The sequence below is a fragment of the Stigmatopora argus genome, chromosome 14 (assembly GCF_051989625.1).
Source record: "Stigmatopora argus isolate UIUO_Sarg chromosome 14, RoL_Sarg_1.0, whole genome shotgun sequence".
NCBI lineage: Eukaryota > Metazoa > Chordata > Actinopteri > Syngnathiformes > Syngnathidae > Stigmatopora > Stigmatopora argus.
The window spans coordinates 11837420-11855892 of record NC_135400.1 but is presented as its reverse complement, the minus strand read 5'-3'; the positions used below and the strand labels follow the sequence as shown (position 1 = coordinate 11855892).

The 18473-nt window shown below is 40.3% G+C and overlaps 1 protein-coding gene across 2 annotated transcripts; it reads right to left on the bottom strand.

The window, feature by feature from the left end:
* Window positions 1-2127: 2127 nt before the first annotated feature.
* nptx2a (neuronal pentraxin 2a) lies at window positions 2128-16808 on the bottom strand. 2 transcript variants are annotated; one of them, XR_013304943.1, is made up of 6 exons: window positions 15825-16808; window positions 11982-12231; window positions 10362-10606; window positions 6544-6723; window positions 3800-5843; window positions 2128-3624 (listed from the first exon to the last, which is right to left on the bottom strand). XR_013304943.1 is itself a non-coding variant. In XM_077619484.1 (5 exons), the coding sequence occupies exons 1-5, from the start codon at window positions 16284-16286 to the stop codon at window positions 5616-5618; spliced, it is 1365 nt and encodes a 454-aa protein (XP_077475610.1). In that variant the 5' UTR covers window positions 16287-16808; the 3' UTR covers window positions 2128-5615. The 2 variants fall into 2 exon arrangements, 1 of the variants encoding a protein (XP_077475610.1); XM_077619484.1 differs by having other exon boundaries at window positions 2128-5843.
* Between the last annotated feature and the right edge of the window lie 1665 nt (window positions 16809-18473).

Here is an 18473-nt window from a genome sequence, read left to right as displayed (position 1 = left end):
CAACGTCACTGATTGTGTCAGCGTTGGCTCCCTCAGATCAATTTTTCTTCATCTGAGCACGCTCTCTTCCCTCCAAAAAATGTGTGCCTTTCTCTAACGGGATTGTTATTCATAATAAATGTATTTTATGGCAAAAGAAGCGGGGGTACTTGCATGCCTAATTTAAAACTAGCTGCTAGACAAAACTCAACGTGGGAACACGAAATTCGATTGGTGATGCACAATTTTTGGAGTCGTGGTACAGGCTGCAGGGGGTTAGTCAGTGACAAACACACACATACACACATATACACACACATAGACAAAATCTTCCTAATGCCTCAGAGTGACTTCTTCTCCGGCTTTAATTATCAACTTAAAAGACTCAGCTGGACTGCGTTCTTGAAATTGTTTTTCACATTCTCTCCATCTTTGGGGCTCCTTTGGGACTGGAGAATTTGAAAAGGAAGAATCTTTCTCTTCTTAATGGAAAAAAGAGTCCACCATTTTGTGTCAAGATAACATTATAGTCAATGGAGGATGTACTTTGAACTAGATATGGATTTATCAGTTTTCATATGATTTTCAAATGTTGGTTGGTCAAAAATGTTCGAGATACAGCAAATTTGGAGCGTAACTTAAAAATAATGTTCAGATTTTTCCCAACATTCAGCCTGAAGCATAATTACGTTCATAGAGGCTGTTTAATTGGACTGTTTGTAAACCCATTTTAAGAGTGTTTAGGAGAGAAGTTCTCTGACGACACCGCTATTATTGGACGAGTGACGGACGGGAACGACCTAGAGTACAGGGGAGTCATCACAGCCTTTGTTGACTGGTGTAGGCAAAACCACCTCTACATCAACACCAGTAAGACAAAGGAAATGGTCATCGATTTTCGGAGGAATCCTCAACAGAACACTCAGGTGAACATCCATTGAAATCGTGGAGAATTTTAAGTACCTGGGTGTTCACTTCAACAACAAACTAGACTGGTCCACAAACATAGATGCCCTGTACAAAAGGGGCCAGAGCCGCCTCTACCTACTGAGGAGTCTACGGTCCTTTGGAGTGTGCAGGACACTGCTGAGGACTTTCTACGACACTGTGGTGGCATCTACAGTGTTTTATGCAGTGCTCTGTTGGGGATGCGGGAGCACGGAGAGGGACAGGAACAGGCTGAATAAGCTGGTCAGGAGGGCCAGCTCTGTTCTGGGCTGTCCTCTGGACTCTGTGGAGGAAGTGGGAGAGCGGAGAATGCTGACCAGGATGATGTCCATCATAGACAGCACCTCCCACGCCCTGCATGAGTCTGTGGAGTCCCTCCGAAGCTCCTTTAGCAATAGACTGCGGCACCCTCATTGCAGGAAGGAGCGCTTCCGCAGATCCTTCCTCCCATCAGCTGTCAGGCTCTTTAACAAAAAAATGGCTGAGTGTTGAGACCTACCGTATGCATGCATGTATATTTATGTGTATGTATGTATATATGTGCTAAGCAACACGCTTATTTATTTATATATTTATTCAGGTATTTATTTATTAACTTACTTATTACCTATCTCTTTACGTCTAAAATGCCTTTCCTATATCTGCATTCTCACCCTCTTGCCACTGTGACAACAAAATTTCCCGAATACGGGATGAATAAAGTTATCCAATCCAATCCAATCTAAATGTTGCAAATTTGATTTAGTGTGATAACAATCTTATATCATTCTTTTAATATCACAGACTATCAGATATTTTCATGTCACTGTTGGGAAGATTACTAAATTGGAAAATGATTTTTTTAGTCTTGTCTAAAATGTAATAGTTGGAAACCTGTTTTAATTCCTTTGGCAAAGTAATAAAACAAATTGCATTTTGACTGATTACTTTTGTATTCATTTTAGATGAAATTAATACTACAGTAATTGCCCATTTTCAAATGTCAAAATATCATGAGGATTCCCCCAATTAAAACGATTTATATGTGCTGGTTGGAAATGTGTTTATTGACAGCTGGCATTTGCAAACATCAGACTGCACATAAACTGCAAAAAAAAAATTCAAAATCAAAACATCACACACTTGCGATTTGAGTATCAGAGGCCACAGATTGGTATGAATTCAGAGTAGCATCATTTCATCTTTTTTTTAAAAAAAAAATAATCATTTTTTTTAACAAAGCAAACCCGCAGCTTTCACAATCCACACTTGTGTTGTTCCTGCTGCCACTTTGGTTGCTCTCACTTTTTTTTCTATGAATGATACACAATTATTTCTTTGTTCATCTTCTTTAAAGATTGATGCACAGATTTAAAAAATACAATAAAAAATAAAACGTGAAAGATGCCGCATTTGGCCTCAGGTGTTTTTTTTCCCACTTAAATTATTAATCTGGTTCTTTTTAACAAATGCAAATGCCAGACTGAAAGGATACACTTAAAAAAACACAAGCAAAGGTTTTCTTTTTGCGCTCTTTTCAATAAAAAGGCCATTTGATAACGCATGATTTTACATTGAAGCATAAAAAATTAATCAACAATCCTTAATAACTTTTTTTTTTACAACATTCTGTGCTGTCCTGTATGAAACGGTATCATATACTGACCAGGAATATTTTTTTGGCAGCCAATGACAGCAATAAACGTACAATCCATCATGATTTTGGGATTAATCCGTCAAATTGGACAGGACGTCCGTCTATAGCCGTCAATGGCAGTCAATGTGTGAGGATGCTCAGAAAAAAACAAATAAAAACAAATCACACACATAAAAACACAATAAACAAGTGAACTCGACAGGGAAGTCAACAAATTTATCCAAATTATATATTTTTTTGTGTAGAGTGGAACTCTGCATATTCAAATTGAATTCACACAGAAGTAGAATTGCTTTAAAATTAAAATATATATTTATTTGGGAGAATATTTCAGTTTTCCAAATGCAAAGGCTTATTTATAGTGACAATATAGCATTCGAAGTTTAGTTACATTTTTTGTTTCCCTTTGGGTACACAGTGTTTTTTTTTTTTATAAACAAACATTCAATTTTTTTTGGGTTGACTAAAATTGCTATCCATGACTTCAGATCCAAGTGATCTAAATTCAATATCATAAGTAGTGCTGGGCAATACAGGAAAAAAAAATCTATCATGATATGAGCAATTTTAAATCATTGAAAAATACAACTACCGTATTTTGCCGTTTAATATACCCGGGTATATGAAATGATTTTTGCTTTTTTGAGCCTCCCGTTTGTGCGCCATTTAATATACCCCTGCCGTTTAATATACCCGGGTAAACGGCAGCTTTTTTGGCAAGATTTGTATGGTGTTCATGGGGGCATAATTATAGATACTTAAGTTCATTAAAATTCCAAGTCAGACTTTATTCAGCAGTAAGTAGTTTTAGTCTGCAAAACGTTGATGCACCCTGTCACGGCATAAAGAGTGCGCAGTGGATCGTACCTTCCCGCATTTGCGATATTTAATATACCCCTTCCGTTTAATATACCTGGGTATATTGAATGGGGGGTATATTAAACAGCAAAATACGGTACAACTCGATAGACAGCTTTCCCGCCTCCACAGTCCTTAAAAATAACTTCAACGTAAAACTTATCCAAATTAAACAGCATTTTTAAGATATATATCTTCTGTACCTTAGATTGGTTTTAGATGTTAAGACTATGTCAAACAAACAAAATATTAATTCACACTGGTAATCTCAATACGAATGGATTAAATTAACAGCATGCCTTACAGTTATTAAAAGAATTTTCGGATTAACTTCAAATCCAAATTAAACAGCATTTTTAAGATATATATCTTCTGTACCTTAAATTGGTTTTAGATGTTAAGACTATATCAAACAAACAAAATATTAATTCACACTGTTAATGTCAATACGAATGGAGTAAATTAACAACATGGCTTACAATTTTTAAAAGAATTTTAATAACCAGTTGTTTTATCGTTGGTGGCGAAATCTATCCAAGTGTCTTTTCACCTACCTCATACTTGTATAATTTTCATTTACTATTTGATTTAGACACCAAAAATGTGTGCTCCTTTTTTAAGACACCTCTGGTTTGTGGATTTAAATATATTTAGTGAGCATTCAGCACATATGGCCTCTGCCTAATAGATGTTAAAAGTGACAGTTATTTTTGTTTGCCATATTTATCACCCAGCACCACTCAGGAATCAAGGCAGCACAGTACTGCATGATGGGAGAAATGACGATTTGGCCCCCCGGGTCAATCCCCCCGCTGCCGTGTCGGCCGGCGTCCACCGCCGGGTTTTATTCGGTTCTGGGCAGCTGTCCGTTCTCAACCTGAGCTGTTTGGGATATGGCAGCTGCTCAAGGGGCGGAGAGGTATTAAGCCTAGATTTACAAGAATGAAAATGTCCGCCCTGGCCGCTAATCTGTGGTATTTGAACACGCAAGACATTCACTTACGTAATGTTCACATTCATTTTGGAGCGCACACACCGCTGACGAAAAAAGAAGGCATGCATGCACTGTCTTTCCCAAACGTTCACCCGCTCTCGGGCTCATGCATAAAATATCTAGCCGATGAGCCGCGGCGCAACGCTCCGCCGTCATAACGACGTGAACTCTTCAACAACTTCTTCTCATCGGCTGGCTCTTCAAAGCGTTTGGCGTTCCGCTGTCGAAATCCGGAATAATGTTCCGCAACACATGAAAGACGGCGGTCGTGCACGGTGCGGCGTTGGCGATGGAAGGAAAGCGTGGAAAATAAACAAGATTTTTGCGCAGAGTTGGAGTTGAACGAAAAACGAGGCAACACACAAGGCCCGATTTACGAGGATCTCAAATCGTCAGCATAAAATTGTGTGTTCATGCGAACACTAGAATTTAAAATAGCGAATTCATTGGCTGATTTTGACGATGATAGACGAACTATAACGGTTTTCACTTTTGTCGCAAAGTAAGTGTGACATATTACAAGTTATGAGTTTAAACACATTGCTCCTGTTCTGCTTTAATCTCGTTTCATAAATTTACTCACTTTAACGTGATTAGTCGAATAATCAGTTAAAAAATGATTGTTTCTGAGATAGCTAATTACTCCTGTAAATGTACGTTAAGGTATAATTGTAAAAGGTTATGTCAGTGGAAAAACATCTTAAAATTTACAACTGTCAAATCAGGGTTAGAAGTTGTGACTTTGAACTAGTTTTAATCCAGATCCAAACATACTAACATGGCTGTGAACTAAAACTAAAAAGTTTAATCTCATCTCTCTGATAAAAGTTTCTTAGAATCAAACCTGAATTTGTAATATCGCCAATTATTGTGGTGATTTATACCCCAAGAGGGGTGGCAATCAATCAATTCAGTCCCATTGACGTCTATCACCGGCATTATCAGCCAATGAACTACATGGTTTGAATTACAATCCAAGACAATCATAAAGCAGGCCCTGAATGTCGCCGACGTCATATCTTGCCCTCACGGTCACGAGCGTGACATCTTCTCCACGATGAAAACTGGACGGATGCACGTTGAAGCCAACACATGTGAATGTTGGAGCGATCGCACCGTAACGGTACGCCGGCCCTCCTTTGCTTTTTGGGCAATGAACAAGGATACGTGGCTTTCTCCAATGCGACGAGGCCCTCGGCGTTAGGAATCAAAGGCGCGGTCCTCACAGATCTCCAGAGAAGCTTTGGTGGCCCCGCCGAACACTTCCACGTTGGCGTCGATCCAAGGGACCACGTTGCCGGGCATGTACGCCGAGCAGTTGGCCAATCCCACGATGTCCACCGGCCTCAATACTCGGTCCCACATGTTGAATTGGCTCAGCTCACCCACGAAGGCCTGGGTGGCGTCAAAACGACCTCCGACAATGTCCTTGGTGGGAAGCAGAAGATTAGATTAGAATTGGAGGAGATTTTAAGATTCAAATTTTGGGGGAAAATAGGTCATCCATTCTCTAGTAGCTATTTTGTTACATACTAATCGTAATGAATGCGTGTGTGGTCGATTGGTCGCCGGTCTTTTGGTCGCCGTCTTTTGGTCCCCGGTCTTTTGGTCGCCCGTTGTCGCGGTCAGGGCGACCAAAAGACCGCGACCAAAAGACCGTCCGGCGACAAAACAATGTAAAACAACACGGTTTACGCATCAATAAAAGCCAACAATGGCATTGTTCATTTTTGAAAAGTCATTTAAATCATAAATCACCCTCTGCCTGTTCCTGCTTTTCATTTGACTTGCCTTCATCATTGAACTCCTGAAATGAATCACAATCAGCGCCAACGTATCCCTTTCCAATGGACTCTAAAGCCAAACATAATCCAATATGGATGACTGTTCCACTGAAGATTATTAAAGCAAATTAGTCATCGAGCTTCCACACTAATGAAATGACATAATGCTCCATCTCCGCACGAGATGAATGTAGCAATACTTAAAAGAAACAGCATATATCCCTTTTCATGGCAGGCCTCGGGCGGGAAATCCAGGAGGAAAATGCCCTCCGGGATCTTACTTCCACACATTCCGCCCAACACACACTTGTCTTTTACGACCAGAGCTTCCCTGACGCTCTCACCTGCTCTTGACCCAGAATGATCACCCCACCGGATTTAATTGGGTGCCAGGGGGCCAGGTTATCCCCAGTGCCGAGTCGCTCGCCGTCCTGATAGGCCTCCCAGAAGCCGTCTCTGGTCGTCCAGGTGACGCAGATGTGATGCCAGCGCCCGTCGCTCACCGAAAGTGGGAGCTGGGCAACCTGGACACCAGAGAAAGAAAGAAAAAAGGACACTTAATTGGCGTCCCGGGCTAACAAGGATGCCTATTAAAAAGTGGTGGTGTGGAGGGGCTTCAAAAGACAGGCAATTCTCTAGATGAGCCAGAGGTATAAAATATACATTACCCAGGTGACTTGCTGCAAAGTAGCTTGAAAGCAGACAACCTGCCAGCAGCAAAATTGTGTCCTCATGTTTTTTTGCAAATATATAGCTTTGTGACACCGTGGCCCATTGAGGATAGCACAACACTGCACCTGATCTCATTATTGGCATTTATTGAGAATTCCCGGAATTTCACGAGTCCTCGTGTATAATACACCTCTCAAATCGCTGTTTAAAAACACGTTTTTTTTTTCAAAAAATGTGAAGCATATGTTCTAACCACTTGACCACCTTGCCACCAGTGTACATTGTATTGTGCTGAATTGCTCACTATGGGACCAAAAAAATTAAAATTGTTGGGTGATTGTGATACTTTCAGAGGTTGGAGTTTGCATGAGTCGACATCCTTTTACTGATTAAACGATTGATCGCTGATTTTGGACATTAACATTGGGTGGTGACATCATTGCTCACAGAACACGCATACCAAAACTAAAATTATTACATTAAACATTTTATCATATATTGGAATAAAACTACCTTTTTATGTTCACAGTATCATATATATTTACAATGAAAACGCATAGGAAAAATTTGCGTCGTTTTCACGAGGCTATTTAACATGAACTAATTGGTTGCTATCGATGGGGATAGAAGCAGATTTGCTCTATAAAAGAACTGTACGTACATTGGCCACAAAATCCTTTTGTCACATTACCACTTACAACACTGAAACTAAAGAAACTATCTTCCTTCTCTAGTAAAAGCTTCTATTAATATATACTTTGTATATATAACTTCATTTGCAGTGGTAGACGTCCAATCCATTCAGACTATATAAATAGAAGGATTTCAGACGGATAACCCCATTTTATACAGATTGCATTTTCAGGTTACAGTAAATTGACAAAGCTTCCGCTCCGGTCGGTTATGACGGGTGTATTTCCGACAGTGGTATTATAGTACGAGACGGAGTGAAGCCATCCCAGATTAAAGCCTTGGCAGTTCCACCCACTGGTTAAATGAGGCCGCAGTGCACATCCAGTATTCCACTGATGTTTTCCCACAAAAACAAAACAAACCACAAGCGATTGGGACAGCTTGTGTATTCTACAAAGACAGCAGCGTAAAAGTGTCTTGCTGCTTTCCATGTAAAACAATTCAGCTGATTGTACAGTTGAAGCAATCAAAAACCCAGTTGAGCCTGTTCACACATGACCACAGTGGTTGTGTTCATCTTTCTGATCTGTCACATCTTCTACTTCTTCATCTTTTTTCAATGTTTTGACACTTTCATCCGCACCAAAGCTCTGCAAGCCTCCAGTCTAGTTTTCATATTTGCCAGCCTTCCTCCCGCCATCTTCCTCTCATCTGTCTGACTTGACTGCATGTATAATGCATGACCAAGGGAAAGCTGTAGGGAGACCTGACTGTGGCTTAGCAACCCCCCCAATGAAATCAAAATAAGTTTATGATATGTCATTCTATGTCGCGATAGCGATATGCTTCGTATTAGTACATTTCAATTATCTGATGGAAAATGACAGGGAGGGGAAAATTGGTTTGCATTAAAATTGACCCTGGAGTTCCCACTATGCATGTCAAATTAATCATTTTTAATAGTTGTTTTATTGCTTTTGTTAGGGGTTAATTCTCTTCCCAAGCAGTAGTAATCACTGGGTGTTTACCTAACTGATAACAGATTAATTTTCATTAAGTGTTTGTTGAATTTATGCATCGGTGTGTAATCATATGAGCAGTTTGTTGATTCAAAGGTATTTATTTATAGGCCATTCTATGCTATTGCACAAAGAAGTATGATGATTTATTTAAATTAAAAAGCCTGCAGACTATCAAGCAGTGGTGTGCCGTCAGGGCCTTCAAGGCCTTCACTGCTGCCCTAAGAAATATCTGAATCACAGACTGATGTTAATTATATTTTGCCCATGAATATTTATTAAATAATTCCGAATTGTCTGTCAGCTTCCTTTCATTGCTTTTCCCCTGGTTGCACTGCTTCCAGATGTGTGTTTTCATACTGAAGCATTTAACCAATCACATTTCAGCCATTATTTGTTGCCAGGAACAATCAGTTCTGCAGGCTCTGCTGCATTAAACAAGCGTCAATAAGACTGTTGCTTTAACCAATCAGAATTTGATTTGGTGACACCAAGGCCTTCTCGCAGGCGTAGGGATACGTCATTTCTTTCTCCCAGGCATAGGGATACGTCATCGCTTTCACCAACTATGATTGGCTAGTGATAGAGTGGATAAGCCAGAGCTACCAAGCTGTATCTGGAGCGAGCTGAACAAGCAAATATATTGTTGTGTTGATTTAATAGCGGTTTTGTCAACCCGCAATGGCTGAAGGAGGAGAAGAAATGGATTTGTTTGCAGATTTACTGTCAAAGCCATTTTTAAGACGGACTTTTCAAGAAAAAAAGCTGGACACCATTAAGAAAGGTCAGACACCTCCAAAGCAAGAAAGTCTGTCGCAACCGGGAATGAACATTTTCAGCACTAAATCGAATAAAAACATTTGCCAGAAATACGACAGGACAGGCTCGACTTTCAGCATTAGCTTCGATGGCCATAGAAAAGAAGGAGGAAAGAAAGGAGGATGGATATTGTGTACAGTTAAAAAGGATTTTTGATGAGTAAAATATGGCTATATTCCTAAATAATATTTCAATTGTATGAAGTTATTATTGACGATTTTTTATGTGCCACAGCTGTAGCTGCAGTAGATGTTTTATAGCCATAAAATAGTTTTTGAGGGTTGGATTGATTCCGATAGCTGAAGGCGCTACTAGAAAATGCCCGGACCGCCACTGCTATCAAGTACTGTAATCTACTATCGATCAAATGAAACATTCATTCATTATTTTTTGCACACTGTTTATCCTCACAAGGGTCGCAGGGGTGCTGGGGCCTAACTCAGCCAACGGAGGGCTGTTTGTGGGATAAAAACAGTATGTTTGGTTAAAATCACCTGTATAGTACCAAAAGAAAAAAAACAGTGGAAACATTTTTTCTATCATCCTTCATTTGGGAAATTTAGACAAAAAAGATGCTTTGTAGGGCGTAAAAAATGGGTTTAAAAATTGATTTGAAACATGTATAAAACAACGACAGCCTTTTGTTACTTGAACATAATTCCAAGGGTTAGGTATGCAACTGTAGCTGCACTATCAGCATTTGCAGGAAGCAAACACAGGCAAAGAGGCCCTTAAATGAGCACATTAATTCCCTAATGAATTACTGTTATTGTAGAACCAAGGCGGTATGTGGGTCAGTCCTATTAAATGTTTATAAGATGCTAATTTAATAATCGCAGCTGAAGGTCAGAGAATCTCCTTTTATCACTGTTGCGCTCAAAGGTACGCACAGTAGTATACGGCAGGAACGCATGCACGCTTTTAATGAGCGTTGCAACGGCCAATGGCATCATCGCAGCCAGAGGGATTCGAACAAGGGAATCAGTCCTTCTGAAGAGAAAACAACACAACGCGCTCACCTTATCGTTAACCAGGAGTTCGATGGGGTTGTTGCCCCATTCGATCAGCACAATTTCGTTAGCCTGGCCCGGCACGGCGTACGAGAAGGGGGTTCCGATGCCGGGACTGGCGCTGGACTTGAGCCACATGCACACGGTGAAGGCGTACATTTCGGGGAGGGCTTTTTTGATGCGGCCGTACAGGTAGTTGGTACGCAGGGAAAGGGATACCTTGAAATCCTCGGGAGACTTGAAGGCGTTGTTGTCTGAGGATACGGCAACAATAAGGAAGAAATAAGTGGGAGATTTATGGTGGGGAAAGATTTTAGGAGGATTTCAGTGGTGGGTCAGGATGAATTTAATCGAATGTGCAGGAAATGCAGCCTGTTAGGTTAGGTTACAACTTTATTTCATCCCAAATTTTCTTGGTTGCAGTATCAAGACAGACACAAGACATTGTAGACCTAGTTAAAAAAACTGGAGCCACACACAGGAAGTCTACAAGGTGGGGACCTTCTGCAGCCGGGTTTAGAAGATAGCGAAAAGGGGTTAAAATACACAAAAACACTGAATGTTCCTGAAAATGTTAGAATAAGGTTAATACACAATGAAGAGACTCGCTATGCTAACAAAAATTAGCATTGCTTGAGTATTTAACTTGAAAAACAATGAATATTAGTACACAAATACTTTTCCGGTCATAGAAACTCACAAAAATGAGTCCATCAGTATGTACATCAGTTCAGTTTGGATTCAAATCTCAGGTTTGGGTTGCTCGTGTATACTGAAATATTGAGTCGTTTGACTGGAAAACCAAATTTACACAAGTTAAGGATTAAAAAGAAAGAGCGCAAGATGCAGAGCAAATATTAATGCATGATTGAGCTTCTTCAGACAACCAGAAGCCTCATGAGAATAAAAAAAAGAGAATCTGAGCAATGTAATCTGCCAAACTAATGTGAAATGTATGCGCTTGCCACAGCAAAATATGATGGATATTTTAGTGGGAGTGAAACTCACTTTGAAAAGTTTATACTGGAAAAAATCGTTTGTCCCGCGCAATGTCGCGACAATACAAGTCTATACTCTGCATTTTTTTGTATTCATCCACTTCAATTTGGACAAATTGCTTTGACAAACCAATAAATCAAGCCGCAGAAGGTGTACATAAAGTGTACATTGCGGGACATAACATACAATTCTCAGATTATGATTTTTTTGGGGCGGATTTGTGGATCTCTGCCAATGCAACTTTTGATATTATTCCAAATAATGAAGTTAGCTTGCGCTTTCATATCACACGAGGAGCTGCTACTCAATCTTCCGTCATTGCATCTAGGCAACCTAGAAGGACCCAATACCAAGGATATATGAAGAATTTTACATTTATGAATATGTTAATGCCGTTTAGATTGAGGTTATCTCAGAAACTTTTTCCAAAGGTAAAATAAGCGAGCGGGTTGATTCGAAGCGTCAAGTGTAAAATGTGAAAGCAAACAAGTAAGCATAGCCACGCCCATAATCTTGCTACTGACACACCTACACATAGACCTGCACCGTCAGAATGCTTGTTCTAATTATGTTTATTTCCATATTTATTTATTTTGGATCTCTTATCTGTATCATATCGCTATGACTTACTTTTCTCCAGCTCTGTGATCCTATCCAGGAGGGAATTGAGCACATTCTCAGTGCGTTGGCGGTGGGCCGCCGTTTCGTTGTAAAGCTGGCTTTTCTCTTCCTCCAACTCGGCCACCTTTCGCAGGAGCTGCGTCTCCAGGACCCCCAGACGCTGGCCCAGGAGCTCCCGAAACTGCGGTGGCAAAGGAGTCAGAGCCGAAGCAGAACTTCCGGCTGACGCGTTTGCGTTGGAGATTTGCAAACTCTGTTGCTGAAAGGCACAGTGGGAAAAAAAACAACCATTAAAAATTCATCATAATGACGAATAAATCAAGTGTTGAGCTTCTACGATTAATCGACTAATCAGCAACTGGTTGTTTATTACAGCTAGTTTGTTTGTCCATTTATTGCTTAGAGACAATGTTCACCTTAAAATGGCCTTAATCATCTTTTATTAATTAATTTCTCTCCCTCTATGTTATATTTGTCTATATGTATGTAGAGAGAAAGAGAGAGATAATGGGTAAAATAGTTCACCATATAGTGACTTTATTTACAAAAGAAACAAAAATGAAAATTGAGTCAAAGTCATAATTCAATGTTATCATTTTAAATTTTCAGAAATATTTTGTGAAGTGCTCTATAAAACCTCTTAATTAATCAAAATGAATAATTACCAAATATCTGCCTATACAAAACAAACAAAAAAATCTTTGTCCAACATTTCTCATTGTTAAGTTTTTCATTCTAATGCACATTTTTAGCTAAAATGCCAATCCCAGAGTAAGAAACATGATTTAAATATGAGCCGATTAGTAAACTAATCGCAAAAATACTCAGTATTTAAACTAATCGATAGTGGCTGCCCTAAACGAGTGACAGACCGCTCACTCACTTTCCCAACGAATCACACCGGACAGAATATACAAAAAAAAAAATGCTTGTGTGACGTGCATGACCCAGACTTCACACCAATTATAATCCGTAGATGAATGTTAGAAAATAGAACAAAACCTAGCTTACTGATAGAGCACTCTCTTATACAAATAGACATTTTACCCTCTGTAAAGGGCGCTAATCCTTCCCATCTGTCACTGAGTTTGATTAATATTTGCTGACACAATGCCACCATCTGACTCGCATCAAATTTGCCTCGATTCTGTAGCTATTCAACCTTCGATGAGTGGGACAGGTGTTGCTACTGGGCGGGGCTTCAAGTCCCATCGCCATAATCGTAATTATCCTCATAGGCATATGCACAACTATTCATTAAGTTAAGCTCACGTGGGTCAATATAGTAAAATCTTTTTACACAGGCTCTTGTTTGTTCAATATTTTGATCCATTCATTGCTGTCTGCCACAAATGATTATTTTGAGTTGATTAATCAGCAATTATTTTTTCAACGGGTCAATGAATTTGCTAATCAATATTATTCATGTTATGTTTACACTTTAGCCAGAAATGCACAACTGAACCAAAAACAGAGGAACGTTCAACTATGAAAGTTTTTAAAAGTAAAAACATGTTTGTCAAAATCTTTTTGGGGTTCATTACAAAGATAATAACTTTCTTTCTTCTTCCAGATTTTGTTATTTTTCCCATAAAAAGCAAAATGACATACAATAGGGTATTTACAGTTTTTTTTCTTGTTTATATTTGAATTTCAATGAATGAAGTATGAATGATTAAATTATTAATACCATAATTCGCAATATATTATAGTAGTATATTATATTTAGATGATTTGACTTCCTTTTTATCTAATAATGTGATCATAAATGAATTAAAAAGTAGGATGCATTCTTATGAAGAGGCTAAAGAAAAGCATTTGGACATTTTTTTTGCTCTATGACGTTACTAACATAAAATTGACAATCAATTTGACCATTGATTTGTTGTCGCAGCACTAACTGTGATCGTTTGTCATATGCACCACGTTTATATCCCTCATACATACTTAATTATGAGACCCCTAATCTTTCCAACATGTTGCTCTATTACACGACGTCCCAAGGCCAAGTTCACTTCATTTATTTCTTCCACACAAAAGCTGTTTTGATTCCTATTGTCTGAAGCGAGAAGCAACACGCCATCACCAACAGCTCGCATCGTCTAACTTGACTGTAAAGCCTCACTTTTGCCGCATTTGATTTTTCAATTTCCACTGCAAGTGAAGGAGCTTCGATTTGGTGAGACGAGCCTCAGGTTACCAACGCCCTCCCAGATTTAATCATTAAATCAAGGAGATAGTAATATAAATCGATAGACGTCTCACTGTAACTCGTCCTCACATGTATCGAGACTCAATCTGGGCTTCAAACCTTCCAATCAAGCAAAGATGAAACAGGAATGGGGAGAAAAAAAAGGAGATTGATGTTTCCATGTCGCAGCGTATGGAGCGCTGAATTTAATCAAGCGGTATTGAGAATGCGAATAGTCAAGGGTAGCAGATGGCAAACAAAAATACCACTCGATATCAGATAAAGGCAGATTTTATTTCCACCTTGTTAAGCGCTTGACATTTGGTTGACCTGTTAGCAGCAGGGCGCCACCTTTAATACCCGCCGTATGATATGAATGGACCGTGAAAAAGATGAACGAGCAATGTGGAAAGCAGTTACGAGAAGTTGATTTCAAAACGTTTGATCCAAAATGAAAGACTGAAAAGTGGAATTAAATTGGTTGGAGGCTCCATTTGGTGCGTTGAACTTTAACGAAACGACTTCCCTGTAATGACCACGTTTTATAGTATGACTCATTGGCTGCCATTGACGGTGAAAGAGAGCCAATCCATCAGAAATGTCAAATGGATGGGATGTCTACAACCAATTAATGGCGGTTGTAAATATACAAATCTTATTACATACCAAAATAAATTCTCTATGAATACATATATAAGCATTGCAACACCATTAATCTATTCTAACATGAAAGTATACTCCGCTTGTGATCATTTCTAACGTGCATTTTACATTGTAGTTATAATATGAAAACTGGTGGATGAGTGGTTAGCACGTTTGTCTTGCAGTTGTGAGAACAAGGGTTCAATCCCTGGCTTATTGTGTTCCATAGTTGTGATTGCTAGTGTGAGTGAATGACTGACTCTGCTTGCCTTACGATTGGTTGATGGCCACCTAATGATCATGGTGAGGATAAATGGTTGGGCAGATGAATGAATATGAAAATAAATTCATGTTTTGAGAGCATACTTTTAAACTTTTCAGGTCTTAAATGAGCACCTTGGCCTCACAGCTCTGGGGTCTTGGGTTCAAATCCAGGTCATGTCCACCTGTGTGAAGTTTTCATGTTGTCCCCAGGCAACCCACATTCCAAAAACATGCATGGTAGGTTGATTGGACACTCTTAATTGTCCCCAAATTGGTATGAGTGTGAGTGGGCATTGTTGTCCGTCTCCTCGTCAATGTGATAAATTTTAGGAGAAATAAAATGACCTGAACCCCAAGGTTTTGTTTGCGGATTCCAGAACTAACACCATAAGACAATTAAAACTTAAAACATGCAGTGTTTGCATTTGAAATTCATCGCAAACGTGATATAACTTTATAATTTCCTTTGTTTGTTTGTTGTGTAATGCTCTTGTCCACCCCACCTTATGACGTCACAATTTAGCACCATATCCCAATTAACTTGAATTGAATTGAATGCTTTTACATTCTACACGTATAATGAGATTTAAAGTTTTCACCACGTAGTGCACAAATAACAACAATAAACAGACTAATAAATAATCAATTAAAAAAAGTAAACCTAAAGCTTTTTCATTTGAAATTCATGGCAAACCTGATATAATAACTTCTCTATTTTTTCCCCTTTTGCGTGCATGCCCATGCCATCATCTCACCTCCAAGCTCTCCAAGCGCCCTTTCAGGCTTTGCATGGTCTTGCCCAGCTGGTTGATCGTCTCGCCGGGGTCCCGGGGCAGGTCCCCCATGGTGTTCTTGCTGTTGTCCTTCCTCCGGGAGCCGTGCCCCCGCGACTTCCCCGGGGGAACCGAGTCGTCGGCCGCCGCCTCGCAACGCGCCAGCTTGGAGTTGAGCTCCTTGATGGTCCCCTGTTGCCTGACGATGGTCTCCTTCTGCTGCAGCAGGCTCTCCCGGAGTTGGATGATGGTGTTCCGCAGCTCGTCCTCGGCGGGGACGTTCGCCTGCAAGCGGCTGCCGCTCGGAGCGTCGCCGCATCCGGGCTCAGCGCCGGGTGGGATGGCGTTGCAGACGAAGCGGCGACTCGTCACTGCCGCCGGGGCGTCCTGGCTCAGGAGCGGGCTGAGCAGGTAGAAGAACAGCGGAAAGAGTTCGGACAGCATTCTCCTATTCCCAAAAGTGAAATCGGTGGAAAACTGAAAAAACTCAAACCAATCCAGTTTAAAGCAACTTTTTCCATGAAAGACGTTCACCCATGGAAGTCTTTGCGTCCCCTATAAACTTGTCCGGCCAAATGAAAACCTCGTTCATTCAGAGAAGAAGAAAAAAAATCACTCCGTGTTCATCCCCTAACTGGAAAAGTAGATATTTTCCCCCCCGGTCCCCCCACCCCCCCAAAAAGAGGTTCCAAAATGTGGGTGAGACCTCGCCAGTGTGTCTGTCCGCTCCGGCTTCACCGAGCTTGTGAACGAACAAGCAAACGGTCGGATTATGATGATGAGGACGCTGACGTTGACGATGATGATGATGATGATGGTGGTGGTGATGATGGTGGTGGGAGGTGTGCGCCATCGTCGAGTCTCTCATTGGATTCCAGCCATATGCCCTCACTTGCTTCCATTCAAACGTCAATGCGGAGAAAAACACCAAATCAGAATGATCTGTTCTGATATGATCTATCTGTCTGTCATATCCAACAATGTATGGACTATAAATGGTAATGATGCCAGCGGTGGAAACATCGGAGTCATTTTCTGAAGCACTTTATACTCACTAGGGTCACGGAGGGGTGCTGGAGCCTATCCCAGCTGCCTTCGGGCATGAGGCGGGGCACCCTGAATGGGTGGCCAGCCAATCGGACAACCATTCACGCTCACACTCATACCTGCCTAGGGGCAATTTAGAGTGTCCAATCAGCCTACCGTGCAATTCTTTGGAATGTGGGAGGATACCGGAGTACCCGCAGAAAAGCCACACACGCCCGGGGAGAACATGCAAACTCCACACAGATGGACCGACCTGGATTTGAACCCAGGACCCCCCACAGTGAGGCTACTCATCCACCGTGCCGCCCCATTGGAGTCATGTTCTTGACAAATTAACTCTTTTTCTCCACAAGACTTCATATATTCATTCATTTTTCTGAACCGCATATCCGCACAAGGATAGTAGGGGGTGCTGGAGCCTATCTCAGGTAACTCCAGGCACGGAAAACCTTGAATTGGTGGCCAGCCAATCACAAGGCACAAGGAGACAAAGCACAACCAATCATATCTAGGCGCAATTTAGAGTGTTCAACCAGCCTACTCTGCATGTTTTTGTGATGTGGGAGGAGCCCGGTGTACCCAGAGAAAAACATGCAAACTCCACACAGGGACAAAAAACCCCACTTGGGATCAAACCATTAACCCCAGAACTGTGGGGCCGATGCACTAACCACTCAATCGGCTGCTTCTTCATTTATCAAAAGGCAAATAAATTAGTTACTAAAAATAAAAAAATAAAAAGTGAGTTGTGTTTTAATAAAATAATGGAAATTTTATTAATAATGCTAAAGCAAAAAAAATGATAATTCTGATTAAAATAAAGAATATGGGATCATTTAAACACTAAACTATGGAGTCAAGTTTGGTTCATTCCAGTTTGTGCCTTTCTTGTGTGTCTCCTCCTTGAGATGACCTATTGATTTCACCTGGGGTTGGTTGGCTGCCTTCCAATCAACCACTGCAACCCCCACCTGGGCCTCAGTCAGTCTCATTACTACCATGTCTGTGTATTGACACCGTGACAGTGTTTCCCTTCTACAATGTCTGTTAGTATTATTATCAAAGTTAGATGTGTTTTCCTGCACCCCTGTCTACACCTCATTCCTGGTATGTTAGTAATTTCTTTTTTTCTTTGCTGAGGTACATAAAATACTGGAAAAAAAATACATAAAATGCTTAGTTTCAAACAAAAAGTCACCCACTTTAATGATCACTCAAATACATTCAATGCTGAGTTTTTAAAATGCAAAAATATGAACACTGCAAGTTTGATTTGATGTATTTATTTATTAAGAGACAGCCCATGTTAATGAACATATTCATATTAAACTTGCAACAATGATCAAATCTTCAAATTTACAAACAAACAAACAAACAAAGCTGAAGAATGAGTAGCATGACAAATGCAATGATTCAAGATGGCTGTTTTTGACCAGGAAGTCCAAGTTATGCACATTTTCTGCACAAATGACAATATCAGGTTCAATATTCATTGTAGCCTTTTGAAGTACTTTACATATTAGACGTGTTTTCTGCAGCATTTGTGGTGGTGCAATGTTGACAGACCGCTTTGAATGTATCAAC

Bases quoted from the DNA above. Each gene is read 5' to 3' on its own strand.
- nptx2a (XM_077619484.1), bottom strand. From the start codon at position 16,286: ATGCTGTCCGAACTCTTTCCGCTGTTCTTCTACCTGCTCAGCCCGCTC. The intron at 12,232-15,824 runs GTGAGATGATGG...TGTGCCTTTCAG, and splicing joins GGCGCTTGGAGAGCTTGGAG to CAACAGAGTTTGCAAATCTC. The intron at 10,607-11,981 runs GTAAGTCATAGC...CCGTATCCTCAG, and splicing joins GATCACAGAGCTGGAGAAAA to ACAACAACGCCTTCAAGTCT.